This window comes from Geotrypetes seraphini, chromosome 4 (assembly GCF_902459505.1).
Source record: "Geotrypetes seraphini chromosome 4, aGeoSer1.1, whole genome shotgun sequence".
NCBI classification, from domain to species: Eukaryota; Metazoa; Chordata; class Amphibia; order Gymnophiona; family Dermophiidae; genus Geotrypetes; species Geotrypetes seraphini.
In genome coordinates, this window is record NC_047087.1 from 126,472,799 (window position 1) to 126,489,484 (window position 16,686).

At 45.3% G+C, this 16,686-nt stretch overlaps 1 protein-coding gene across 7 annotated transcripts in view; it reads right to left on the bottom strand.

The window, feature by feature from the left end:
• The window catches only part of CCDC181 (coiled-coil domain containing 181), a 326,883-nt gene that overhangs the window by 58,222 nt on the left and 251,975 nt on the right, over positions 1–16,686 (bottom strand). For all 7 annotated transcript variants that reach the window (XM_033942637.1, XM_033942636.1, XM_033942640.1 and 4 more), the window contains one exon: positions 13,508–13,654. In XM_033942637.1, the coding sequence (XP_033798528.1) occupies positions 13,508–13,654 (147 nt within the window). The remainder of the gene's footprint in view (positions 1–13,507; positions 13,655–16,686) is intronic.

Below are 16,686 nucleotides of genomic sequence, written 5' to 3' on the forward strand. Positions count from 1 at the left end.
AGATAAGTTCCTGCTGAACCACAACATATGCAGGTAGGGCTAGTCTCAGTTAGGGCACTGATCTTTGACCTAAGGGCCGCCGTGTGAACGGACTGCTGGGCACAATGTACCACTGGTATGACCTAGCAACGGCAGTTCTTATGTTCTTATGGAGGCCTTCTGACCTATGAGTCACATCAAATGTCTTGCTGAGATGGTTTGTAGAGTAGAGACTTGATTGCAAAGAAGAAGCAAAGTGTCTTGTCTTTATTGAGGTAGAAACACCTAGACGAACAGTGTCGAGAAGGGCTCCTATGAATTGTAGCAGTTAAGAAGGTTGAAGCTATGACTTTAGGAAGTTAACTTCCTAGAAGCTGAAGAAAAGTTATTATCAACTGTTTTGCCGACAGCACTGTTTGAGGAGATGTAGCTTTTATTAGCCAGTCGTCTAGATATGGAAACACTTGAAACCCTTGAGTTTGTAGGATTGCTGCCACAATCACTAGACACTTGGGGCCAAATTCTATAAACAGCATCCCAATTGTAGGTGGCGGTTGGCCTCCTACCGCTGTCTAACCAGCCAATTGAGATGCACTTTTTAAAAAAACCAAACACCCCAAGGCAGGTTGCTTACACTGTAGATATTTTTCGAGCCTAGGGCCACTTAAAATTGCCCAAGGCTAGGCGTGGTTTCACCCAGAAGTGGCCTTAGGCGAGCTTAGGCAGCCTTAGGCATCTCCCTAGGGCCGCGATAGGTGCCTGAAATGTATGCTTCTCCCATGGGAGGGGTTTTAGGTATCTGGCCAATTGAAGTCTTAAGCTACTCCCAGTGCATCCAAGGATACAGTAGGAAGGAGGCCTAAGACTGGTTGGCCCAGGTGTCTAAAGCCCTTCCTATGGGAGGGGACTTAAGCGTCTGAGCCAATCAGAGCCTTAGGCCCCTCCCCAGTGCATCCCAGAATGCACCGGGAAGGGGAAGGCCCACTATTTGCAGTAGTGGGTTTGCTGGCAGGAGTGTGTAGGCATCCCTCTTGACGGCCATCAGATAAAGGTACGGGGGACTTTAGGGGGGTTTGGAGGGTGGCAGGGGGATCTTGGGGGTGTTGGGGAGTGGTCTAGGGGTGGCAGGGAGTGGCAGGGGGATCTTGGGGTAACTGGAAATGTCAGGGGTGGAGTTGGGGAGTGTTTGGTGGGGTTCGGGGGATGATGGAGCCAGCATCAGGGGAAGTAGGCATCCCTCCTGCCGGGGGATGCCTCAGCAGGTGGCAGCAGGTGAAATTGGGCACTCCTCCTGCCATGGACATTTGGGTGGGGGCTTCAGTGGGCATCCCTCTTACCGGCTGACTTCACAGGGGGGACAGGTTCCCTGCTGCAGCCGCTAAACTGATCATGGCAGGGAGATTCCCGTGCCAAGATTAGCTCAGTGGCAACACGATTCTCTAACTGGTTCATGTGATATGGACGCTGGTTAAAGTATCAGGGTGGTTACGTGGGCAGATGTGATTCTATATAGGATACCTGTGTGTGATTCTCAAAAGCTGCTTAGGCGGCTACTGAGACCAGGTGTCCTATACAGAATCAGGCCCTTAACTCTTGGAGAAGACAGGCCGAATGGTAGAACTTTGTATTGGTAGTATTGATGAGCTATTCAAAAATGCAGAAACTTTCTGTGGACGGGATGTATGGATGTGTGTGTAGGTCTCTGTGAGGTCTAGAGCAGTGGTTCCCAACCCTGTCCTGGAGGACCACCAGGCCAATCGGGTTTTCAGGATAGCCCTAATGAATATGCATGAAGCAGATTTGCATTCCATTATATGCAAATCTCTCTCATGCATATTCATTAGGGCTAGCTTGAAAACCTGATTGGCCTGGTGGACCTCCAGGATAGGGTTGGGAACCACTGGTCTAGAGAGTATAACTAATCATTTTGATTTAGAAGAGGGTATAGTGACCCTAAAGATAGAATACAAAATTTCTCTTTGACTAGATATTTGTTTAAGTCTCAGAGGTCAAGAATTGGACGATGACCTCCCATCTTTGGAATTAGAAAATACCTGAAGTAGAACTTCTGATTTTTCTGAGAAGGGGAACCACTTTGATGGCATTTAGTTGAAACAGAGCTTTGATTTCCTGAAGAAAGGACATTTTCTGGGATGTGAAGAGGACTCTCTTGGAGGGTGGGTCAGGGGAATGGTTACAAAATAGAGAGAATAACCCTCCTTGATGACTTTTAGGACCCAGTGGTACATGAGTGATGAGAGTCCAACGCTGATGAAACAATTGCAGGCAACCTCCAATTGGTTGGGGAAGAGGCGGAGAAGGAGGAATTTTGGCCATACTCTCTAGAAGCACATCAAAAAGACTGAGCTGGCTTTTGAGGGGCTGAAGACTGAGCCTTCTGAGGTCTCTGTTGTTTTTTGTTTCTTCTATGGTGAAGGCTTTGTAAAAGAGTATGCAGGATACGTTCTCTTGTAGGAATAAGAAGATTTTGTAGCAGGCTTAGATTGTTAACTCTTAGTCTTAAATCTATTTAAAGAGTTCCAATTTTGCTCATGCTGAGTAAGCTTTTGAGTAGTCGCCTCTATGGGGTCATCAAAAAGTTATTGACCAAGGCATGGTATGTTGGCTAATTGATCTTGAAGATTAATATCCATATCAGAAACTAGCAGCCAAGCAAGACGTCTCATAGCTACAGACATGGCAGATGCTCTTGATGTCAGCTCAAATGCATAAAATATTGTTCTTGCCATATATTTCCTGGTTTGAAGGATATTGTGAGTAATCTGCTGAAAATCTCCCAGATAGTCTTAAGGAATATGTTGTTCATAATCAGTCACTTCTTTGCCAGATGTTTAAGGTAGAAAGACATGTAGAAGTTGTAATTAAGAACTCTATTAGCTAACTAAGGCACACACACACATTCTCCGGAGAAAGACAGGGGATATGCAGTCCCACTTGATGGTGAAGTCTCTGACTAAGCCAACTGCGTCGGTACTCTCCCCTAGCTATAGTAAGCTTTTAAGCTTATTGAGCATGTGTAGGATTTCCCTATTCCTCGAGCCCCCTCCCCTCCTCCTGTCAGTTTTTTTCTGACCCGCTCCTGTTCTGTTGTGGCTCTCCCCTATTCTCAGAGAAAAACATTCAAAAGAATAAAATAGTTTTAGTCAGAAAGCTTTGGCTTTCTAGCCCGGTGGGAAGATATATATATTTTTTAAAGTATAATTCCCATCTGTTAGCAAAGTCCTATCAGTGAGCAAGACGGAACTTTCAAACCAACTGATAACTCTGCTAACCACAAGTATTTTTACCTCTAACAACCTTTGTTTAAAAAGACAAAAAATCAACATTTTTTCTTCAGAGCAAGCATGGGTTTGTGTCTCTTCACACGGGCCTGCCATTTTTTCTCGCACTGCAGCCGCTAGGATTGTGACTCTCTCAGTACGAATGTCCATGCGTCGATGTCGCTGCAAGCTGGCACGGAACAAATGCCAGAGAACTAACAGCTGATTGCTATGGCTCCTTCTGCTTCGGTTCCGGCAGCGGAGGGCAGCATACAACCGCCAACACTGACAAAAAAGTTTCAGCACTGGCGAGGCAGCAGAAGATTCCTTTGGCTCCCTCCCCTCAGGGCTCTGATTCGATCCGGCAGGGGAGGGAAATGTCATTCCGCCTCAGCTGGGCTGATAACAAGGTACCAGCATCGGCGGCAACTCATATGGAGAAAAAGTTTTGCGCCGGAATGGAGAGAGCAACGGCGAAGCAAAAGATATTTTTGGCTCCCTCCCCTCAGGGCTCTGCTACGGTCCAGCAAGGAAGGGAAGTGCCGCTCCACCTCAGCTGGCTGCACCCCAGCATTGGCGGCAATCAATAATAAAAGGCAGCTCTCAGATCTCCCAATAGCGCCAAGATAAGCGTTGGGAACGAGGATGCTTTCAGCGGCTAATAGGCACAATGGGACGGTGGTTCCCATGCAGGGACTCTGCAGGCTGCACCATTGAGAAGATTTCATTAGGCCGTGTTCTTCTTCTTCATTTGTTCCCTCCCCTCAGGCCTATTTTGATACCACAAGGGGAGGGAAACCTATTGCTGCCATCACAGCAAGTAAAAAAAAAAAAAAAAAATAGGGATATATATACTATATACTATGGAGCTCATAATCAAAAGAGAAAAACGTCCAAAAACCGGCCTAAATTTCTCTAAAACGTCCAAGTGCCGATAATCAAACCGGGTTTTGGACGTATTTCTAAGCGACTTAGGCCTTCATAGAGCCGCTCAACCTCCAAAGCTAAATGGGGAGTTTCGGGAGGCGTGTCGAGGGCGGGAGTTGGGCGGGACGTGGGCCGGCTTAGACTTAGTCGTACAGCATGTATAACCAAAAGTTAAACAACAGAGCGTAGAGAAAAGTTTGATGTTTTGATTTAGACCATCTAAAACATTGTTCTTCAACCTTTTTACACCTATGGACCGGCGGACAAAAAAAAATTATTTTGTGGACCGTCAAACTACTAGGACTGAAATTAAAAAACCCCATTTCCGCCCCGTCTCCGCGAGCTCGGTCCTCACAAACCATCTGATCCCATCCGCACAAGCCTCAGTTATGATTTTATACTGAATGTATTTTATTAAAGTATAAAAAGAAACAATATTCTGTACAATTGTCATTTTATAAATACAAATAATACAGAGCAAGGATCAACAAAACCCATGTCTCCCCTCCCCTTCACATATATCCCCTCTACTATCAAGAAAATTGAATAAGCCAAATTATTACAGAATGCTACACAGAAATATCATGCTAACAGAATACCGCAGTCACACATAGCAGAATAGGGTTAGGGGAGTGCAACTAGGGCAACTGGCCCCCTGGTCAGAAAGAGCCCTAAGCCACTGCCTGCACTTTGCAGTCCCCAGTTATGTCTAACACCAGCTCTAGCAGGATATATATTTCAAATCTGATATATTCTAATCATAAAATAGAAATAAAATTATTTGTTTCTACCTTTTTGTAGTCTCTGGTTTCTGCTTTCATCTTCTTTTCACTCTCTTCCTTCCAGCATCTGCCCTCTCTGTCTCTTCAATCCAGCTTCTGCCCCTTCCATCTACTGTCTGACCTCTCCCCCTTCCATATGGTTATTTGTCTTCTTTCTATGCCCCTCTCCCCTTTCCATCCAGCCTATGCCCCCCTCTCTCCTTTTTACATGATTCATTCCAGCTTCACTGCTCTCTTCATTTTTATCTCTCTTACACCAGATCTAGCATCTTTGTCCCTCTCAATTTCTCTGCTAACCCCCCTTCCCATCTCATTCCTGTCTCTCCCCTTCCCCTCCTCTAATCTCCCTGCCAGCTGTTTCCTTCCTTTTTTCTTCTCCCTTCCCTCCTCCCCCTGTCCAGCAGTAACTCTTTTCCCTTTACTTTCCTCCTCCCTTCCCAGCAGCATCTCTCCTTCTCCCTCCCTCCAGGTCCAGTAGCAGCTGTCCCTTTTTCCCCTTGCCCAGCAGCTTCCCAGACTCCTTCCCTCCTCCCCTCCCAGCATGATCTATCCTTCTCCCTCTCCAGGTCCAGTAGCAGCTGTCCCTTTTTTTTCACCATGCCCAGCAGCTTCCCAGCCTCTAAAAGTGGCTTTCTCCCCTCCCTGCAACTCTTCTTACTTGCCAGCGCAGCGATTCAATATGGCAGCCTCGGGTCCTTTGTTGGGTCGCACCGCCTCTGAGGAAAGCGGAAGTTGCATCATCAGAGGCGGCCCGACTCAGTAAAAGTTCCAAGGCTTCCTTCCTGAATCGTTGCTCTTGTAAGTAAGGAGAGCCGCTGGGAGGGGAGAAAGCACGCTGTCGGAGGCTCCCCATTATCTCTCCGGCCATGCGCAAACTACAGCTCCTCGATCTCGCCGGTCCTGTGTGGACCGGCAAGAATTTTCTGCAGACCGGCACCGGTCCGCGGACCGGCGGTTGAAGAACTGTGATCTAAAACATGGTCTAAGTCACTAAAACCCACCTAAACTCACCAGATAATCACTGAAAACACATAACACAGACCCCCACACACTACCCCAGTGATCACTAACACCCCTCACCCCCATAAAAATTATATTCACAACTTTAAATTTCAGCCTCCAGACCATCATCACCTGGCTGCCTAGCATAGGAAAGCCTAGGCATCCAGCCTAGAGGCAGCTTAAGACATCTTGGGGGTGGGTTTGGGACCCATAGAGAGATGCCCATAAGCTCCTGTAATCACTGTATTGTTACTGAACCATGTGCACTCCCCTATACACCCCCAAAACCCTTTTGTACTGGCATATAAATGGCTCCTGCATCCATAAGGGCTATAGAGGTGGTAGATAAGTGGGTCTAGGAGATTCTGAAGGTGGTTTGGGGGGGCTCACTGTGACCTATAAGGGAGCTGTAGTGAGAAAAAGCCTTGGCACCCTGTTTGTGAAGTTCACAGCAGTGCCCTGTAAGGTACCCCACTATTTAGGTGCCCTGTCTGGGTGTTCTGTCAATCACTTTGCAGACCCCTCCCACGTCCAACAGGGCTTGTTCTAGACGTTTTTGACTTGGACAGAAAATGGACAATAAAGATAGACGTTTTAGATCAGATCTGCAGGACGTATAATTTGAACGATTTTCAAAAGTCAAAAGAAGTTGGACGTCTCTTTCGAAAATGTCACTTAGGCACTTTTTGACTTTGGATGACTTGTGAAATGGACGTAAATGGACTTAGACGTCCCTTTTGATTATGCCTCTCTCTCTCAAAGCTCCTGCCGCTGGATTGCTATTTTATTTTCATTTCAGTAGCGGCATATTAGACAAGGAGTTCTAATCTACAAGTTGCAGTGGCGCTCTCTCCCTTTTTTATGTCATTTGGGAGACGCCACTGAAGAAGCTGGTGGGTTCTATATGTGGCTTGAAAAAAAAAATTATTTACATGTCTTTATGGAGCAACTGCCCTCCCACACCCAGTTTTGTTGCTGGTGGCTAACAGCTCATGGTGGGCTAAGTCTCCAGTTTCAGAACTGCTGCCCTTCCCCCTTGGATATGGAGGAATCTGACAGCAAACTGGTATGGCAGATACTGGCACCTGGAGATTCTTTCTGCTCCCTCCCCTCAAGGTCCTGTTTCGGCATTACAGGGGAGGTGAATTATCCACAATGATATTGACCCAGCAGAGGTAGTCTCGGTTTCGTGGTCCTCCTCCGAATAAAGTAGGTAAGACCTTTCTGCAGCCTCTCACACACTGTGAAAACTTCTGCAGGGGCACTGCCTCGATCTACATCCTTGTCACGACCCTCATCAATGTGATTACCTCCCCTTACTCAGGACTGACAGTAGGTACTGCAATGAAAGCTCAATTCAACTCTTCAGCTCCTACGACCCTACCTTCTGTGATTCCGGTGGAAAGGGAAGTGCTGTACCGCAATTCAGGAAAAGCCAGGTCACACATAACTAGATTTATTTACTAGTACTCTTCGGAGTCCAGATCCTGCACTTCCTTAGTGCGTTTTATCTTGCCATTTTTTGGAACAGCATTAGCTTGCAGTATTCTCTCTCAATGTAAGTACAATAGGTTGCTGTTAAATATATAATGAATACACTTCCCTATCTTTACTCCAATCTTTTTCAGGATGGTGATGAATAGCAGTGCCTCAACACATTTTTAAAACCCCCCAAAATTATTTGGGGGTGACGGGATGGATTGCGCAGGCTTTAAAGACTCTGTACGTATTTCCGACGGCGCGTTTATTGATAAATGATACAATTACTGAGAGTTTTCTAATAGAATGTGGAACTAGGCAGGGCTGCCCCTGTCCCCGCTTCTTTTCTTGCTGCATTTAGAGCCTTTTTTAAGAACAATAGTGTGTGATCCAGATGTGATCTAAATATACCACATCTAGCGCACTCCCTCTATCCAATTCTCTGGTCACCCAGTCAAAGAAATTGATCATTTTTGTCTGACAAGACCTACCTCTAGTGAATCCGTGTTGCCTCTGGTCCTATAATCCACAGGATTCCAGAAACTTCACCATTCTCTGTTTTAAAAGTGTTTCCATTAATTTGTATACCACAGAAGTCAGACTTATCGGCCTGTAATTCTCTACTTCTTCCTTATTTCCACTTTTGTGGAGAGAGACCACATCCACCCTTCTCCAGTACTACTCCTGACTCTAGAGACTCATTGGAAAGGTCAGTCAGTTGAGCTACCAGAACTTCCCTAAGTTACTTCAGCACCTTCGGATATACACCATCTCGCCCCATTGCTTTGTCTACTTTTATTTTAGCTAGCTCCTCACGAACACAACCCTCTGAAAATTTATCAGGGTCTACCACTCCTCCATCCCTATTAATGTTTGTCTTCTGTCGTCCCGCTCCCGGTGTTTCACCTGTGAATGCAGAACAGAAATATTTGTTAAGCAATTCAGCCTTTTTTTATCAGCTTCTACATATTTCTCCCCTTCACCTTTGAATCTCACAATGCCACTTTTGCACTTCTTCCTATTACTAATATATCTAAAAAAAAGTCTTGTCTCCCCGTTTTACCATTTCAGCTATTTTTTCTTCCATTTGCATCATTACTTTCCTGACTACATGACCAGCCTCTCTTAACTTTCCAGATATTTTTGCCTGTCTTCCTCTTTCTGTGATCTTTTGTAGTTTATGAAAGCTAACCTCTTATTCCTTACCTTCTCAGCTTACTACTTTTGAGAACCAAAGCGGCCTTCTTTTCCTCTTACTTTTACATACTTGTCTCACGAAAAGGTTTGTCCTTTCAGTTTTGCCCACCGCATTTCCACTCCTTTCAGATGTTCCCATCCAGACAATTCCTTGACGTAATCCCCCATCCAAAGTTAGTTTTTTAAAATCTAGAATCTTTGCTTGAATGAGCCATCTCTATACCCATCTTAATATTAAACCATACCATGCAGTGATCACTGCATGCCAGCTGATCACACACTGTAACATCAGAAACACTTTCCCCGTTTGTACCACTAAGTCCAGTTTGACCCCTTCCCACGTGGGTTCCATTACCAATAGTTGGAACAGTTCTCCTTGTAGAGAATCCAGGATCATGGCCATGAGATCGAGGCGGAGACTCCCCCAGTGCTCCTTAATCATCTGAAATGCCTGTGGGAACAGAATCCACTCGCCTGGATCCAAAGACCGTCTGCTGAGGAGTTCTGCTTGCACGTTGAACACTTGCCACATGCACTGCTCTCAGCACCAGGAGAAGACATTCTGTCCAAGAAAAAGAAGGCGGGATTCCTGGGCCAGAGGAGTGCTCTTGGGCTCTCCCTGACTGACGAATGACATAGGCTACTGCCATCGCATTGTCAGAGAAGACCCTAACAGCTTGGCCTTCAGCATCTCATCAAGGCCAGATGAATGGCCTGAAACTCCAGTCATTTGAGGGACCACTTTCTCTGTGTCTGAAACCTCATCTGAGCCAAACAAATGGCCCTGAGCTCCACTGGGCAGATGGACCACTTTCTCTGTGAGAGTGTCCAACCTCTGAACAGGACAACGATTGCAATGAGCTCCCCAGCCCCGAAGGCTGGCATCTGCCCTCACCATGATCCAGGAGACAATGAGGAGCAGAATACCCCTGCAGAGGGATTGTGGGCGAATCCACCAGTCCATGCTTGCTCGAGGCAACAGCAGACAAATCTGCAGGGAATCTTGGTGTGGCGCCCAGCAAGAGAGTAAGGCAGGCTGAAGACAATGTATGTGCACCCTCGCCTAAGAAATTACATCTAGTGTGGCGACCAAGAAGCCTAGAACTTGAAGATAATCCCACATCAAAGGAGCCGGCCACTCCAAAAGTGCAGAAATCTGTACACACAGCTTCTGTCTGTGAGTCCTGGGCAGGCAGATACAGCCCGCAGCCATATTGACGAGGACTCCCAAGCATGCCAATGACTTCATAGGCTGCAGAGGACTCATACCGAGGATGACAATCCAGCACAAGTCCTCCAGCACCTGAAGCACCTGCTCTACTGTGCGACATCCCTCAGCCAATGAGAGAACTCTGATCCACCAGACGTATAGATAAGGGGAAACTTAAAGACCCATCTTCCTCAGGCAAGCTGTCACCACCACCATCACCTTAGTGAATATCTGAGGCACTGTCGCCCACCCAAAGGGCCAAGCTGAGAACTGTTAAAATTGCTCCAGAACATGAATCTGCAGAAACTTGCAGTGGGCCAGAAATATGGGAATGTGTAAGCACACTTCCAGATGATCCAGAGAGGCCAGAAAGTCCCCCGGAGCCACTGCAGAAGTGGAGAAGTTTGAGAGCTGCATTCATGTGCTGAAGATCCAGAATAGACCTCCAATCATCAGAGCCGTTCTTTGGCATGATAAAGTATACAGAATATCTGCCTGAGGCAAAGACATCATGTGACACTAGCTCTATAGCTTGAATATCCAGCAATCACTGAACAGTAGCCTGGACTCTGAGCGCCTTGTCTGATCATCCAGACGGAGAAACCATGAACCAATCTGACAGAGGCTTATATCCTGATTGAATAATGTCCAAGACCCACTGGTCTGTTGTAATGCGCATCCAGGCAGGCAGAAACTCCAATAGCCAGCCCCTCTCAGCAGAGGGGCATTCGGCATCCTGGTGTCATTGTATCTTTCAGGTAGGGCATGCAGGATGGGTGACAGAAGGTTGGGAATGCCTGTAGCTCGCATTCTGACCTCAAGAGCTCTGGGAAAATCTCTGCGACATGGAATGTGCATACTGTCTGAAGCCATGAAAATTAGATTGCCCAAAACCCATGTAGGGTCTGGGTCTACTATCAGGCAAGGACTTTGGGCAACAGTCCCTTACTAAAGCCATGAGGACCTCCAGGCCTGTGCCAAACAATAACTTCCCCTTAAAAGACAGCCTTGCTAAAGTCGCCGTGGAAACACCAGCCCACTGCCTGACACAGAGCACTTGGCGGGTCGAAAGGGAGAACGCTGACACCTTTGCCAGCACTGTCAAAAGGTCATATAAGGCATCCGCTATATAAAGTGTCCCATCCAGCAGCAGTTGAGGAGGAGGCTCCACCAATATCAGTCTCTAGCATGTGCAGCCAAGAGAGACAGGTGCGTGTGACAAAAGATGTCGCCACAGCAGCTCTGATGTCCAACTTGGCTATTTCAAAAAGTTTTCTAAGGACCACAGCCACACGGCGGTCTTGCATAGCTTTCAACACAACACTTCCTGCACTGGAAAGAGAGGTGCACTTTGTCACTTGTGCCACCATGGAAACCACCTTAGGCTGCCCCAAAAATTGCTGAAACTCCTGCGCCAGAGGATACAAGCGGGACATAGCTCTAGCTCTCTTCAAAGTACCTTCCAGACAGTCAAACTGCTCAGAGACCATAAAACTCATATCCAGATGCCAGGGAAAGGTCGCAGAATACAAACATCCACTAAAAAGCTTGGAAGGAGCTAGCTGAGTGTCTAAGTTCAATTCCTGCAAAGATGCAATAGTAAGAACAGGCAGAGCCACAAACTTGATGAAGCACAGGATAGCAGGATCATCACCAGGATCTGGAGCCCACAAAGGATCCGTGGATCCAGAACACAAACCTGGATCTCCTAATCTGGGAAGAGCTGCACTGTCAAACAAGGAATCAGAGAGGTCAGGATCAGCAGCTGGATCTTCCAAATGAGGAGCAGGCAAATCAGCAGCTGGATCAGGCGGAGGCGAGGACATGCCTGAAGGCACCACGCCACCCAATAATAACACCCTGTGAAGGAAAGAAGACCGATCAGGAGAAGAACATGCTTTTTCTTTTTTTAAACTCTGAGTACAAAACCTCATGATTTTAGAGAAGGTATCCGGTTCCTGGGGCATAGAATCACCCTTAGATGACTTAAATTTGCATGTCTTAGACTGCAGAGAGTCCACAGCCAGGCTGACAGAAGAACCAGCCTTGCCAATCTCTGAAAGTAATGAAGGCCACCCTGCTGGGCGAGGAGGAGGAGGAGGCAGGCTCCGCGATGCTAGCCCCGGGCCTGGCCCTGAACGTAGGCATGCGGTTCATCGTCGTGGACTGACAGCGGCAGTTTCCCACATACTCACCTTTATAGGACCCCCAGGGACCCCTGAATAAGACTTTTTGTTGAAATGCGGACCGTGTTTGGCATCCCTAGCGGACTAGGTCCTTTAAGGCTCTTATTTTTATGTGGATGAAATTATTTTATGTGGATGATTTCAGTGTACCTTTGGAACTTTGACACTTTCAAATAAAGTCCATTTAGGAACATCGTCACTCCACAGAGTTTTTTTTGGTTTTCTCTGGATAGCAGAAAACACACAGCTGCAGACATGATTTCAGAAGGAAAGACTGTAGAGGGCGCTAAACCAATCAGTGAAGTACTACAGAGGCAGAGTGAAAAATCAGGAGTGGATTCCTTCTGCAGAGCATGCAAGTATGGAGAAATAACCCTTTTGTCTAGATAGAATGTCTCACCTATTGCAATGAATATGTATTTATATTTTGTACCTTGTTTAAATGGTATTTCTGTGGTCAATAACCAGCTCCTGGCTGGATAAATCACTTGTGCAGGGATATCCACTGATATTTGGTGGCACTTAACTAAATATTGGCACTGACCACCAAACACAAAACTGGCTATTTGTGGGTGGCCCAGAGGCAGAGTGAACAATATTCAGCACTTAGCCAGCAGCATGCGACCGGATATTCAGTGCTGGTGCCCAGACATGGCCCAGCATTGAAATATCTGCAAATAAAGCTTGTGGCGGTCAGCAAAGCACTGAGAGTTGTTGTCAATGAATATCAGCCCCTCTGGTTTTATTTGTTTATAAACCATCTTGAATGGAATACCAAGGAGTAGGCGTATAAACTTTTACACATAAATACATAAGAGGAATGAGAGAAGTGTGAATCAGTGGCATAGTGAGGGTAGGAAGCACTCGGTGATAGCGCCCCCTTGCTCCTTCTCTGACCCCCACAGCACACTCACGCCCTCTCCTTCCTCTCCTCCACCCCCATACCTTTTTAAATCTTCACTAGCATGAGTAGCTTCTCTGGCTTGCTGCTCACGCCAGTGTTGGTTTTCCCTCTGATGTCATTTCCTGGCCCCAAGATCTGCAAGTGATTTCAGAGAGGAGCCAGGCTAGCGCAAGCAGCAGGCTGGAAAAGTTGCTCAAACTGAAGATTTAAAGAGGTGGGGGTGGGGAAAGGAGGGCATGAGCGTGGTGTTGGGGGGGTGGAGAGGTGCTGGTACACTCACCAAGATAGCGCCCGGGGTGGTCCGCCCCCCCCCCCCCCTCCTCACTACTCCACTGGTGTGAGTGATTTTCTGCATGCTGAGAGCAGTTCACTTTTGGCATCTTTGGTCTGTACCAGAGGCAGTGGAGGGTAAAAATCACTGGCTCAACTTCCCTAGTTCTTAGCTCACTGCTCCAGAGCTCCCTCCTGATTAACCAATTAATCCTTGATTTTTTTTTCATCTTGAAAAACAGTATGTTAGTTATAGAATGCTTACTTCTATGAAATCTAGATTCACTTACACTGCTGTTCATTTCTTCCATTTCTTTAGCCTGCTGAATTCGTTTCTGTTCCAGCAACTGTTCTCTTTTCTTCTGCAGCCAAGCTCTGAATGCCATCTGGTTATCCTTTTTCTTTTGTTCTTCTTGCTGTCTCTTACATTCTTCCTCCTTGTGAAGAATTCTAAAGGGTTAATCAAAATCTTGCCCAGAGGAATAAACTATTTTATTTTTCCATGCTCATAACATGGATTAATGTAGCACTAATTTAGGGGTAAATTTTCAATAAAGCACCTAGCAACAAAAACAGGTGTGTATGTTTAGCCCTCATAAATCAATTTGACATTCATAAGCAAACTACCGTACTTGAATAATTTGTATTTGACTATTAGGTTGTTATGTAGTTAAGAAATACACTTTTACTTTGAGGATGTACACAGGTTGGCTATATACAGGGCCGCCAAGAGAAAATCCAGGCCCCGGTACAAAGAAGGTGTGTGGGACCTTATACAAAATTCTACACACATGTACCTGTATATTATTATCTATTTCTAACAATCATAGATTACATCGCTACATTTAGATAAGTATGTATAGGTATAAATGTAATAATAAAGTAATCTATTTATAATAATAAAAGACGTATATAATAGCATTTATTGTCTGCCAAACAAAGGTGCTCTCCTGGCCTTTTCCACAGAGAAAATCTGAATTACATAATCAAAATTAATCTATTTTGCTAGATCAGATTCAATACTGAGTCTTGACAAATCTACTAGTCGCACTTGTGACATAGTGGATCTTAGAAAAATTTTAACTAGCTTTAGCTTGCTGAATGAGCGCTGTGCAGAGGTGACAAAGGCAGGAATTGTCAACAAAATACGCAGACAAATGCATATATTTGGAAAGAATCCTTCCAGTTTGTACTTTTTCAAGCAATTCAGCAGCTCCAATGGGCTCAGCTAATTCTCTCCAAAATTTAATCGATGAACAACTGGTAGATGACTCATCCCCATTACAAGATCTTCACTGATATCAGCAGGATATTGATTTGCCAGTGATTTTGATTTTTCTTTCAGGTCATCTACATGAATTGTTAGGCACTTCCAGAGGAAGCTGAACTTCTCAGAAATGTTCACTGCAGCATTGAAACAAACTGTGAGTCCACCAGTAACATTATCCAACATTACATAGAAAACAAACTTTCTGAAATACGTTTCTTCAGGGGAGTCATCCATTTCATTTTGTGACAATTTGGTATCTTCACCATAGAACCTCCTTTTGTGTTTTGAGTCACCACGACTTCCAGATAGTTTAATTTCTATATGCTTAGCTTCACTCCATATATTTTTCCTGCTGTTGCGGAGATCTGTCAGTTCTGAACTCAAGGTTTTTATGTTAGACACTTCAACATCCAGTGTTGCATTTCTGGATTAGATAACTTTGTTACAGATACAACGGACTTTATCACACTAACAAATGATATCACATAAGACAAAGCTCCATTAATCTCTGTTCTTGTTTTAGCAGTTAGGTTCAGTTTCAAGAGGTCTTCTAATGCTAATTTGATGCCAGGCAGATGGGCTACAAAGAGCTTCAAAATTTCAAAACAATTTGACCATCATGTGCTAGATATGCTATGAAGAGAACAGCCAATATGATTTTGCAAATATTTCCATCGATGTGGACTAGAGCTAAACAAGTTATAAACAGTTTGTATAGTTCCAAAGTATGTTATGGTTTCAGGAATACATTCCGCAGCATCATTTCTACACAAATTGAGTGTGTGGCATCCACATGGAGAAAATATAGCTGTTGGGCATTGCTCAAGTATTCTTGGCTTGTGCACCTTGTGACCAAGCAGATGTAAGCCCGACCCAAGCTTTAGCTGAAATAAAAACCCCCAGGGTTAAACTAGAAACCCGGCAGAGAAAGTCCAGGATCTGGGAAGATGAAGGTGAGGAAGATAATAGGAATCACCACCAGGGGAGCTCTAGAGGTCCCTGGTCGTCAGATGACACTGCTAGGTCAGGACACTCCCCAAGAGTAGAAAAGCCAACAGTGGCTTTCAAACAAAGCAACAGGTTAGGGAGGAAGTTTGTGCCTTGCCTCCCTAGGGTGCTTCCCAAGCCAAACAGGGTCAATGGTCCTGTCCCTATGGAATGGAGTAAAGTTGAGCCAGCAGAGGACTTGTCCAGGCTCAGGGAAGAGCCTATGGATTTTGAAGAAACCTGTGCTGCTGTAGAGGTTGATTACCCTGAAAGAATGCAGGTGGACTTAGCTTGTTGCCACAAACTGTGAGTGGAATTTACAGTGAAATGTTTGGGTAGTGTTTTGTTTTGTTTTTGCCATATAACACACGAGTTGAGAATTACTGTGAAAAGCTTGGAGAGGCGGGGAGAGGTTTTGCTTCCAGCTGGGAGGGAATTTTGTAAAGCTGTTTTTTTTGGCTTTAAATTGCAAAACCTAGAGCTATCTCCTTCTTCCTGGCATTTGTCTCAAACCTGCCAGAGGCTTGTTTTTTCTTTGTTTGAAGCACTGTTGTTTTGCAAAGCAGTGCACTGGACTGTGTGTTGTGCTGCTACCCAAATGACTTGAAAGTTTTGGACTGACAAAGAGAAGCTGAGTTTTCAGCCTGAGTTTGTGTTGAACTTTATTTTTCCTTGTTTTGAACATGTTTTGGGACTGTTAGTTTGGCTATTGCCATTGATATCACGGCTGATGAACTACTTACCTGTATATTGATCCAGAGTAAAGCTGAAAGATATTTTCAACCATTTGATTAAGTTTTTTTTTTTTGTTGTTTTGTATTTGAACTCCAATCCAGCCTGCAGGGTGACTCCGGTCCGGGTCACACGCAAGAAGTACTGTGTTTGTAGTCACCTGTATCTTGGCCTTGCCTGTGTTAGGCTAAAGTGGTGACCACATAATTGGTGGCAGTGGTGGGATGCTTGTGCCTCCTGCAGGACATTTCTGGAACTGAGTTTTGGAAAAAAAAAAAAAAAAAAAGAAAAACGTTTTTTTTTTGGCTTGTGCTGGGAGGAGCATGGTTGTTATCTGTTTCTTCTATGAATGATTAATGGGAGAATTGCACAATCTTGCTAATCCAGTGGAGGAGTATATATTTTTTTTTTTTGTGTTTGAGGGTGTGTGAGCGGGCACCTTCTTTGACTGAAGTTCCGGTTTCCTATTCGGAGGAGGAA